At 43.1% G+C, this 12063-nt stretch overlaps 1 protein-coding gene across 3 annotated transcripts in view; it reads right to left on the bottom strand.

Moving 5' to 3' along the window:
* Window positions 1-4481: 4481 nt before the first annotated feature.
* LOC126995369 (monocarboxylate transporter 1-like) overlaps window positions 4482-12063 on the bottom strand; it is a 74545-nt gene continuing 66963 nt past the window's right edge. For all 3 annotated transcript variants that reach the window (XM_050854863.1, XM_050854864.1, XM_050854865.1), the window contains one exon: window positions 4482-5514. In XM_050854863.1, coding sequence (XP_050710820.1) covers window positions 5342-5514 — 173 coding nt within the window. In that variant the 3' untranslated portion in view covers window positions 4482-5341. The remainder of the gene's footprint in view (window positions 5515-12063) is intronic.

The raw sequence follows: 12063 nt of genomic DNA, 5'->3' as shown, positions 1-12063 counted from the left end.
GGCTCTGCTCGCAATTTATTTTATTCTGAGATTTCTGTTTTCTTTAATCTGAAATAAAGGCCTTAAATTTATTTGCCTGGGACTACTTTTATTTAGGGCAAAAGAGCTAGCTGTGCACTCTGTTAAACATTTCCTGCATTGAAAATAGACAATAAATACTGTTGAATCCATATGAAAATGTCGACATAGGGAACGGCTATAAGACACAAGCTGGACTTCCGTTCGGACCTTTTACTTGGGGGAAATTTTAAGAACTGGACCTCAGTGACTTTTAATTGAATACCCCTGCCATAGAGGATTAGCCCTTCCTACCCCTCCCTCACCTCCACATATTTCTAAGCCCCCCTCCCTCGCTCACCTCACCTCACATCATATTTACCCACCCCTTCACCCACCTCACCTCACCTCTTTCCTAACCCTCCTTGATCTCACACACCTCACTCACCTCCTCTCTTTCCCCCTCTTCACTCACCTCACATCCCTTCCTACTCCTCCTCTCTCTCACTTTACCTCCTTTCCTAAGCCCCCTCTTACTCACCTCACCTCCTTTCCTAATCCCCTTCACTCTATGTTTTTATCTCTTTCATTTCAGGCAATCATTAATCACTTTCAGCTAAGATGGCGCCTAAGAAGTGCAGTACTTGTAACGGTAGCTTCTCAGCTCACTTTTTTACAGGGCGTTCTGTTGTCTGTCGACTGTGTCTCTCCAGGCAGCATCTCGAGACAAGACTGCAGGAGCAAGAAGAGAAGATGGAAGCAGGTCAGAATAAAATAATAGAGCTTTCTCTTACTGTTGCCTCCTTGCAGGAATTCATCCAGGCTAACGTTGCCATGCTGCCAAACCCTTCTCCCACCGCCCCCTTGCCCTCTGCGGTACCGTCGACACCAGCGGACAACACCACGCAGCTGGAGGGTGGTAGTGGCACCGCCCATGATGGCTTCACCGTCGTGAATGGAGGAGCCAAACCAGCCAGACAAGCAATTTATCCTGTTCATTGCTTCAACAGGTTTGCCATTCTGGAGGAGGAGGACGAGCAGGAGAGCACCTTCCTGGTGGGTGACTCCATGATTCGCCAGCAGGTCGTTGAGTTCTGCGGCAGAGCTCCTCGTCGAAGACGGAACTGTTGCTATCCTGGTGCTGGGATCGACGATATAACTGCTGCTCTTGAGGAGATCTTCCCCCAGGCTACTAATATTTCACTGTTTGTTATTCACACAACGACGTCACCACGACCCGGTCTGAGGAACTGCTGGACAAGTACCGTAGGCTCATCCAGCAGTATAAGTCTAAATCCCCTAACATTTTGATTTCAGGAGTTCTACCACGGACGTGGGCGGAGAGCGACTTCTTCAGTAAGGCCTTCAGCCTAAACAACCGCTTACAGACTCTTTGCAGAGAGCTTGACGTGGAGTTCTTCAACGCCTGGGACAATTTCTACGGACAAAGTTAGCTCTTCCACAGGGACAGAAAACACCTGTCTCCCATCGGGGCAGCTAGATTCGGAAGGCTCCTCAACGACGCACACCCGAACAAAAATCAACCTCAGCCACGTCCCTCCACCCCGCCTGTGTAAATAGACGCCATGCATCGCAACAAACCCGTAACCGTGATCCCGCAAGTACCACCACCACTATTACCAAGCCTCTAGATAACTTAAAAATCCTTAGTTTCAATGCGCGTAGCCTAAGAAACAAATTTGATGAACTGAGATGTCTTGCTCTAACAGAAAATGTTGACGTAATTGCTATAACCGAAACATTTATCGACACCACAAATATTGATTTAAGTTCCGAATACAACATAGATGGCTACAGACTCTTCAACAAAGATCGTGTAAACCGTAGAGGCGGTGGCGTCGCCCTTTTTGTCTACATCTGTCACCTACAGGCCTCCCGGGCAATCACTCGATGACGACCTTGAAATGTACAGCGTTTTAAGGCAGTCACTTAATAACAACGACTCACTGATATTAGGAGACTTTAACCTCCCACAGATCGACTGGGCGACACTGTCAGGTACAGAAGGCGAGTCACATAGAATGATCGAATATCTAGAAGAAAATTATCTAAGCCAAATGGTTTCTGAGCCAACTCGACAAAATAACATACTCGACCTTGTTATAACGACCCAAGATAACCTAGTCAGTAATGTCACGGTAGGAGAACACCTCGGTTCTTGCGATCATAAATTAGTGCGCGTCGACATTAGAGCTCAAACATCAGTGACTGAAAAAAAAGTAAAGGTGCCCAATTTCAAAAGAGCTAACTTCGTAGAAATCCGACAAAAACTAACAGAAATACAACTATCAGATGATGGCAATGTAGAGAAAGCCTGGCTAGGCTTTAAAAATCACTTACTCAGCAGAACACATTCGTCCCCTTGTGCGAAAAGCGAATTAACACTAATAAAAGCCCACCTTGGTTTAAAAGCGAAATTAAACACTCAGTCAAGGAGAGAAAATTGTTTTACAGGTTAAAGAAAGAACAAAGCACGCCCGAAAACATTAGACTTTATAATGATGCCAGGCGACGAGTAAAAAGATTAGTATGTCAGGCAAAGCGTAGATATGAAGAAAATATTGCAGCCAACTGTAAAAATAATCCGAAATCTTTCTTCAGTTACAGAAACAACAGAGAGGCGATCAGAAGTGGAATTGGACCTTTAACAAACAGCGACGGTGCACTAGTGACTGACAGCCAACACATTGTAAACCTCTTAAACAATTACTTTTCCTCGGTGTTTAATACTAACAGTCTTCCTCCCACTACCACCAACACCAGTCTATTGTAAATCTCGAGCATGCATTGCCTAATTTTGAAATAACAACCGATGAAGTCCTTAAAGCTCTCCATTCACTTAAAACAAATAAAAGTCCCGGACCCGATAAAGTATATCCTATACTGTTTAAAGAAACAAAGAGCGAAATACTCTCCTTCCTCACAACCGTATTCAATATGTCCTTGAAACAAGGCATCGTCCCTTCGGATTGGAAAAAGGCTAACGTGACACTGATTTTTAAGAGAGGAGACAAAAAAATACGAAGGTAACTACCGACCCATTAGTCTAACTTCAATTGTAGGTAAGCTACTTGAGAGAATAATTAGAGACAAAATTGTGAGTTACCTCGAAAGCCACTCATTAATTGGGGATTCACAACATGGCTTCGTAACAAAAGATCCTGCTTATCAAACCTATTGACCTTTTATAACGACATCTTCTCAGGTTATGACGTAACCAAATCATCGGACGTAGTCTATCTTGATTTCCAGAAATCGTTTGATAAAGTCCCACGTCATAAATTACTTTATAAATTAAAGCAAATAGGTATTGACGGTCAAGTAAACCAATGGATCACGAATTGGTTAAGCAACAGACAACAAAGAGTGGTGATTGACGGATTTAACTCAGAGTGGGCGCCGGCCACTAGTGGCGTCCCTCAGGGCTCGGTTCTTGGCCCAGTGCTCTTCATTATTTACATCAATGACGTGGATGTTGGACTCAATAATCGCATTAGTAAATTTGCAGACGACACAAAGATTGGTAACTCGGTTCTCACTGACGAAGACAGGCAAAGCCTCCAAGAGGATTTGCACAAAATTTCAGCTTGGTCGGATAGATGGGAGATGCCCTTTAACGTAGACAAGTGCCAGGTCCTTCAAGTTGGAACAAGAAATAAGAAGTTCGAATACGAAATGCGCGGCGTTAAACTCACAAGCGTTCAATGCGTTAAGGACCTGGGGGTCAAAATCGCGTCAGACCTCAAATTCTCACATCAATGCATCGATGCAGCAAATAAAGCGAACAGAATGTTGGGCTTCATTAAAAGAAACTTTTTATTTAAGAATAAAGATGTAATACTTCCGCTCTACAATAGTTTAGTCAGACCCCACTTGGAATATGCGGTATAGTTTTGGTCTCCTCACCATGCAAAGGACATTGCTAAATTAGGTGTTCAGCGTCGGGCAACAAAAATGATCCCTTCCTTGCGCAACAAATCCTACGAAGAAAGGCTTTCCACCCTTAACATGTTTTCTCTTGAGAAACGTCGCCTCCGAGGAAAACTGATCGAATGTTTTAAAATTCTTAATGGTTTCACGAATGTAGACAGAACAAAATTGTTTATGATCGATGACACTTTGCGAACGAGGAACAATGGCATAAAACTCAAATGTAGACAAGTACATTCAGACTGCACCAAATTTTTCTTCACCAACGTTGTAGTGCGAGAATGGAATAAGCTCCCACCGTCAGTGGTCCAATGTAACACGATTGACTCCTTTAAAAACAAGCTCGACCGTCACTTCCTTGAACTTAATATTAACTAGAGTAGAAAAGCAACGTTTTGGAGCCATCTGTTTAGTGTAGATTCACTTAGGTTTAAGGACAGACCACCTAGTCTGGACCATGGGGTCTGTGTGGTCTGATTTTCTATGTAAATCTCTCTCTCTCTCTCTCTCTCTCTCTCTCTCTCGACCACAGATAAACTCACGCTGGTTTGGGAGAAGCTGTTGACTGCTGTTCCTCTGTGCCCCTGGGCTGAAGAGGAGGAGGAGGAGAAGTAACCAAAGAGTCGGTGGTGATGAGAGGAATACCTAACAAGACAATGAGTCCTGAGTGCTGTCCCATCATACAGGTATTGAGAGGACAGTGGGTTTGTATGATGGAGAAGGGCGTAGAATGAGGTTATAAATCGACATTGTTGAAATATTCTTGAGCGTTATGATAATAATTCTCTTGTATGCCTCTTGTTAACTTTCTTACTCCTTTCCTTTTCTTCCTCTTCTCTCTACGACTGTATCATATTTTCAGTTCCTCCTGTTACCTCAGTATCTTTTTTTCTGCTACGCTTTCCTCTTATCAATTCTTCCCCTTCTCCATCATCCTCCACCTCTTCCTCATTTACCTTCTCCTGCCTCGGTCCTGATGGAGTCCTGGATGGCGGGGTGGGCAACAACGCCAATACATTGGCTTGATTCTTGTTCTGGGTAGAAAGCAATCTGCCTTAATAATTATAAGTAACGCACTCTGGTCTGATAAAGTCACAACTACCGCCATACAGAGCCAGATTGGGGGAGGAAGGCATATGGGTGACTTGTCTCATTTCTTATAGACCTTAGGGTGGCGAGGATCGAAGGCAATGACGCCAGCGCATTGGTTCGATTCCAGTGATGGGTAGTAAGAAATAATAAATGTTCGTAGCATTATAATAAGCATTATAAAAGAAGTGATAATAAACCTCTCAGATACTATAAGTATGGGTCAACACAATGGATGCATTGTATATCCATAATTTTGTTATTACTTATATACATTCTGTCTATCTATCTATATATCTATCCTTCACACCTCAGTCAGCTCCTCTCTCTCCTCTTCTCTCCTTTGCTCAGCCTCTTTCCTCTCGTCGTAGGCCATCGCGGCGGGCATGAAGCACCAAAGCAGGACGCTCAGACCCCCACAGCAGCCCATCGCCAGCATATTTGCGACGTAACTCCTACTGGCGTCCCTGATAAAGCCTGCAATGGAACACATGACTAGATAGCAAGTTTCAGAATGATCTCAATTATTACAGAAAATATCGCCTAAGAAAAACTGTGGTTATTTATAAAAAAAATAACCTTCCATTATATTTTTACAGTAAAGGAAACAGCTCAAAGGAAAAAAAAAACTCTTAGGTGTTACGTAGGCCAACTATTGTCCTTAAAACTGTGCTTCCGTGCTGACACCCTGCCTGGTCAAACTCTTTCGTCTCTGCCTCTCAACATCTACCTTTCCTTCCTGCTGGAAGTATGCCTACATACAGCCTGTGCCTAACAAGGGTGACTGCTCCAATCCCTCAAACTACCGTCCTTTAGCTTTACTTTCCTGTCTTTCTAAAGCTTTTGAATCAATCATTAACCAGAAGATTCATAAGCATCTATCAACCTCTGACCTTCTCTCTGATCGCCAGTCTGAGTTCCACAAGGGGCGTTCTACCGGTGATCTTCTTGCCATCCTAGCTGACTACTGGTCATCCTCTCTTAGCCGTTTCGGTGAAACTTTCACTGTTGCCCTAGACATTTCGAGAGCATTCGACAAGGTCTGGCACAGCTCTTTGCTTTCTAAACTACCCTCCTAAACTGTCCCTCTCTCTGTACCTTTATCTCCAGTTTCCTTTCTGGCCGTTCTATCTCTGCTGTGGTAATGTCACTGTTCTTCCCTTAAGCCTATCAAAAGAGGTGTTCCGCAGGGCTCCCATCTCCTACTCTCTTTTTTTTTTTTTTTTTTTTTTTTTACAGAAAAGGAGACAGTTCAAGAGCGTGAAAAAAAGGGAAACAATAATGAAAAAAAAAGCCAGCTACTTACTGCTCCTGAATAGAGTACAGAGGAGTGGCCAAAAAGAGAGGTCGGTTTCGGGAGGAGAGGTGTCCTGATACCCTCCTCTTGAAAGAGTTCAAGTCGTAGGCAGGAGGAACTACAGATGAAGGAAGATTGTTCCAGAGTTTACCAGCGTGAGGGATGAAAGAGTTAAGATGCTGGTTAACTCTTGCATAAGGGGTTTGGACAGTATAGGGATGAGCTTGATTAGAAAGTCGTGTGAGGCGAGGCCGCGGGAGAGGGGGAAGCATGCAGTTAGCAAGTTCAGAAGAGCAGTCAGAGTGAAAATATCGATAGAAGATAGAAAGAGAGCAACATGGCAGCGGAATTTAAGAGGTAGAAGACTATCAGTATGAGGAGGAGAGCTGATGAGACGAAGAGCGTTAGACTCCACTCTGTCCAAGAGAGCTGTGTGAGTGGAGCACCCCCACACGTGAGATGCATACTCCATACGAGGGCGGACAGGGCCCCTGTATATGGATAGCAACTGTGCGGGGGAGAAGAACTGGCGGAGACGATACAGAACGCCCAACCTTGAGGAAGCTGATTTAGTGGGAGAGGAGATGTGAAGTTTACAGTTAAGATTTTGAGTTAAGGGTAGATCGAGGATATTTAATGTTGAAGAAGGTGACTGCTGAGTGTTGTCGAAGAATAGGGGATGGGTGTTTGGAAGATTATGTCGAGTTGATAGGTGGAGAAATTGAGTTTTTAAGGCATTGAATGACACAAGGTTCCTTCTACCCCAATCGGAAATGATAGCAAGGTCTGAGGTTAAGCGTTCTGCAGCCCCCAGTCTGTAGTCATGTACTTCCTGTTGGGATGGTCTTCTATTGAAAGAAGTTGAATAATGCAGAGTGGAATCGTCGGCGTATGAGTGGACAGGACAGTTTGTTATGGAAAGAAGATCATTGATGAATAACAGGAAGAGAGTGGGTGATAGGACAGAGCTCTGTGGAACACCACAGTTAATAGGTTTAGGAGAAGAACAGTGACCGTCTACCACCGCAGAGATAGAACGGCCGGAAGGAAACTGGAGATAAAGGAACAGAGAGAGTGATAGAGTCAGAAAGAGGGTAGTTTAGAAAGAAAAAACTTGTGCGAAACTTTATCAAAGGCTTTCGATATGTCTAGCGCAACAGAGAAAGTTTCACCGAAACGGCTAAGAGAGGATGACCAAGAGTCAGTTAAGAGAGCAAGAAGATCGCCGGTAGAACGCCCCTTGCGGAACCCATACTGGCGATCAGATTGAAGGTTAGAAGTGGAAAGGTGCTCTTGAATCTTCCGGTTAAGGATTCAAAAGCTTTAGATAAACAGGAAAGTAAAGCTATAGGGCGGTAGTTTGAGGGATTGGAACGGTCACCCTTCTTAGGCACAGGCTGTACGAAGGCGTACTTCCAGCAGGAAAGAAAGGTAGATGTTGATAGGCAGAGACGAAAGAGTTTGACCAGGCAGGGTGTCAGCACGGAAGAACAGTTTTTAAGGGCAATAGGACTCCATCAGGTCCATAAGCCTTCTGGGAGTTGAGGCTAGAGAGGGCATAGAAAACATCATTATGAAGAATCTTAATAACAGGCATAAAGGAGTCAGAGGGGGGATGAGTAGGAGGAATATGCCTAGAATCGTCCAGGGTGGAGTTCTTACAGAAAGTTTGAGCGAAGAGTTCAGCCTTAGAGATAGATGAGACGGCGGTGCTGCCTTCAGGGTTAAGAAGAGGTGGGAAAGAGGAAGAAGTGAAATTGGAGGAGATAATTTGGCTAGGTGCCAGAAGTCATGGGAAGAATTAGAAAAAGCAAGGTTTTGACATTTTCTATTTATGAAAGAGCTTTTAGTAAGTTGGAGAATAGATTTGGCACGGTTCCGGGCAGAAATATAAAGATCATGGTTAGCAGGAGTGCGAAGGCTCTGGTACCTTTTGTGAGCTGTCTCTCTATCTTTAATAGCACGAGAACAAGCATGATTAAACCAAGGCTTTTTAGCATAAGGAGTAGAGAAAGAACGTAGAATGCATGCCTCCATTCCAGAGACAATCACCTCTGTATTGCGCTGGGCACACACAGAGGGGTCTCTCTCCTGGAAGCAGTAATAATTTCACGGGAAATCGGAAAAGTACATCCTCAATTCGTCCCACCGAGCTGAAGCAAAACGCCAGAAACATCGCCTCTTCGGTGGGTCCAGAGGATGTACAGGAGCGATAGGACAGGATACAGAAATAAGGTTGTGATCGGAGGAGCCCAACGGAGAGAACAGTTTGGCATAGTAAGCAGATGGGTTAGAGGTAAGGAAGAGGTCAGATATGTTGGGGCTGTCTTCAAGACGGTCGGGAATATGTGTAGGATGCTTAACCATCTTGAGGAGAGAAAAGTTGTAGACTTGTTCACTAGACTGGTCTGTGAAAGAGGATGAAAGCCAAAGCTGTTGGTGAACATCGAAATCTCCTAGGATGGAGATTTCAGCGAAGGAGAGTGAGTCAAGATGTGCTCCACTTTAGAGTTCAAGTAGTCAAAGAATTTCACAAAGTTAGTAGAGTTAGGTGTGAGATAAGCAGCACAGATGTATTTAGTAATAGAATGACAATGAAGTCTTAGCCAGATGGTGGAAAATTCAGAAGAGTCAAGGTCGTGGGCACGAGAGCAAGTGATGTCGTTGCGCACGTAGGCGCAACATCCACCTTTGAATTGAAATTTAGGATAGATATAGTAGGAGGGAACACAGTAGAGATTGTTGTCAGTAGCCTCAGAGACCTGTGTTTCGGTGAGGAAGAGAAGGTGAGGTTTAGAGGAAGAGAGATGGTGTTCCACAGAATGGAAATTAGAACGAAGACCGCGAATGTTGCAGAAATTGATAAGGAGGAGGTTTGAGGAGTTATCAGGACACCTCTCAAGTCGGCAGCCAGAAGGGGAGTCCTCCCTGGGTGAATTTATGGTCCCCCCCCCCCCCCCAGGCGGGGACTCCGAGGTAGTTCGTTTAAATGCCATTTTGAATTTTAAATTTTGGGAAAAGGTGTGTATATTGTGTGAATGTAGTGTGGTGTAGAAAGAGAGAGGATCTGTCTTTAAAGAGCATGCTGAACTACTCTCTGGTGTTGATCAGACAAAAGGGAAACGGTCAGTGAGGACAAGGGAAGGGTCTTTGAAGGGCTTCAGCACCCTCCTCGCTTCCCATATTATCCTCACCGGGAGAAGGTTACGCCCGTTCGATAGGTGTCTTCCTACCTACTCCTACTAAATTTCTCTATTACTCGTCAATGATCTTTCCAAAAGAAACTGTCCACTCCTACACTAATGACTCTACTCTGTATTATTGAACTTCTTTCAACAGAAGACCCTCCCAACAGGAATTAAAAGACTTCAGACTGGAGGCTGCAGAACGCTTAACCTCAGACCTTGCTGTCATTTATGACTGGGGTAGGAGTAACCTGGTGTCCTTCAACGCCTCAAAAACTCAATTTCTCCACCTATCAACTCGACACAATCTTTCAAACACCTATCCCCAATTCTTCGACAACACTCAGCTGTCACCTTCTACACTAAACATCCTCAGTCTATCCTTAACTAAAAATTTTAACTGGAGACTGCATAGCTGCTCTCTTACTAAATCAGTTTCGAGGTTAGGCATTCTGTATCGTCTCCGTCAGTTCTTCTCCTCCACACAGATGCTGTCCATATACAACGGCTTTGTCCGCCCTCGTATGGAGTATGCATCTCACGTGTGGGGGGGCTCCACGCACACAGCTCTCTTGGATAGAGTAGACTCTAATATGTCTCTTCGTATCATCAACTCCTCTGCTCTTACTGACAGTCTTCCACCTTTTAAATTCCGCCGCCATGTTGCATCTCTTTCTTTCTTCTATCGATATTTTCATGCTGATTGCCCTTCTGAATTTGCTAACTGCATGGTCCCCCCCCCCTCCTCCCTCAGCCCCACTGCACTTAACCTACTCTAGCTCATCCCTATACTATCCAAATCCCTTATGCAAGAGTAAACCAGCATCTTCATTCTTTTATCCCTTCTGCTGGTGAACTCTGGAGCAACCTTTCTTTGTTTGTATTTCCTCCTGCCTATCACGACCTCTTGCAAGAGAGGAATGTCAAGACACATCTCCTAAAATTGACCTTTCTTTTGGCATCTTATTCTATTTGCGTTTATTTAAGCAGCGCCTAGCGTTTTATTTTTATTTTTTATTTTTACTTTTTGTTTTGTGCCCTTGCTGTAAAAAAAAAAGGTGCACAAAAATATAAATAAGTGACAAGTAGAGAGGGTGAATTTAGGATGGAGATGTGTCTTTAAAAAGTTCGAGTCGTGGGCATGAGTAAATACTAGTGACGAAAGAAATCTGTACCAGAGTTAGCCAACGATAGGGATGAAAAATTGAAGATGCCAGTTTACTTTTGCACAAGGGATTTGTATAGCATAGGGATGGTCTAGAGTAGAAATTCCTATGCAGCGGGGTCGCGGGAGGGGTGGAGGCATGCAATTAAACAAGTTCAGAAGAGCAGTCAGCATGAAGTTAGTTATCGACAGAAGATAGAAAGTGAGGCAACATTGCTGCGGAATTTAAGAGGCAGAAAAAGCTAAAAAAGACGAGGGAAGTTGATGAGACGAAGAGCCTTGAGCCCTCCCCGTCACATTAGATGCATACCGCATAGATTCATTGGCACTGCCATGCTATATCAACTTAAAGATTTTAATGCCAACCGAAATTTTAAAGTTATGTACTATGCTCACATCTATCCCTATCTCTTGTATTGTAACCCCATTTGGGGCACTACTTATGCTACTAATTTAAATCGTTTAAATTTACAACTAAAAAGACGATTAGAATTATTACAAAGAGCGCTTATATGGAATATACTGGTCCTCTTTTTAAAAGTACAAAAATATTGAAGCAACAAGTTCTATCCAAATCCAAATTATTACTTCCCTTCGTTTCCATCAATATTCCACTCGACTGCGTGAAAACTTCCGGCTTTCACTTTTCCGCCATTCTACCACATACCTCAACCCCGCCATATGAAACTCACTCCCCTTTGTATGTAACTTCTCTCAATATTTTCAAAAGAAAACTATAAGAAAATATTTTGGATACATATTGAACATAGCCATAATTATGATTTGCAATTTTCACCCTTAAAGCACGTCAATGCAACTTAAACTTAACCCAGGATATGGATTTTGTCTATAATGTATCATCTGATTCAAGGAAAACATTGTAACATTGAAACTGATACTTCTATAAAGGTTCTACCTGTACCCCAAACGTTCACTTGAAAATCTACCCATATATTTTCTAACTCATAAGTGATGTACTGTGCTCTTCTACACATTGCTCACCTTATCTATTGTTTATCACCTGCTTACAACTTTTGTATTTGTGTATTTGTATTTTGCACTTTTTTGTATTTTGAATTATTTGTTTCTATCTATTATTATTTATTTTTCATATTCTATTATGTCTTCTTATGATTTGTTTATTATGCTATTTCATTTACACTTTGCCTGAAAAGCTATACTTATTATAAAGGTTGGCCTTCAAAGATGCAAACTAATGTAACTAAATTTTTTCGGCAATTATTAAATGTTTCAAATGTTTACGAGGACGTACAAGGGTCTTGCACAGTATATGGATAGAACGGAAAAACTGGTGAGTCGATACAGAACGCCTAACCTCGAGGAAGCTGATGTAGCATAGAGTGAGATAGGAAGTTTCC

The sequence above is a fragment of the Eriocheir sinensis genome, chromosome 8 (genome assembly GCF_024679095.1).
Source record: "Eriocheir sinensis breed Jianghai 21 chromosome 8, ASM2467909v1, whole genome shotgun sequence".
Lineage (NCBI taxonomy): Eukaryota > Metazoa > Arthropoda > Malacostraca > Decapoda > Varunidae > Eriocheir > Eriocheir sinensis.
The sequence above is the reverse complement of the archived record's forward strand: the minus strand, read 5'-3'. Positions and strand labels throughout refer to the sequence as shown.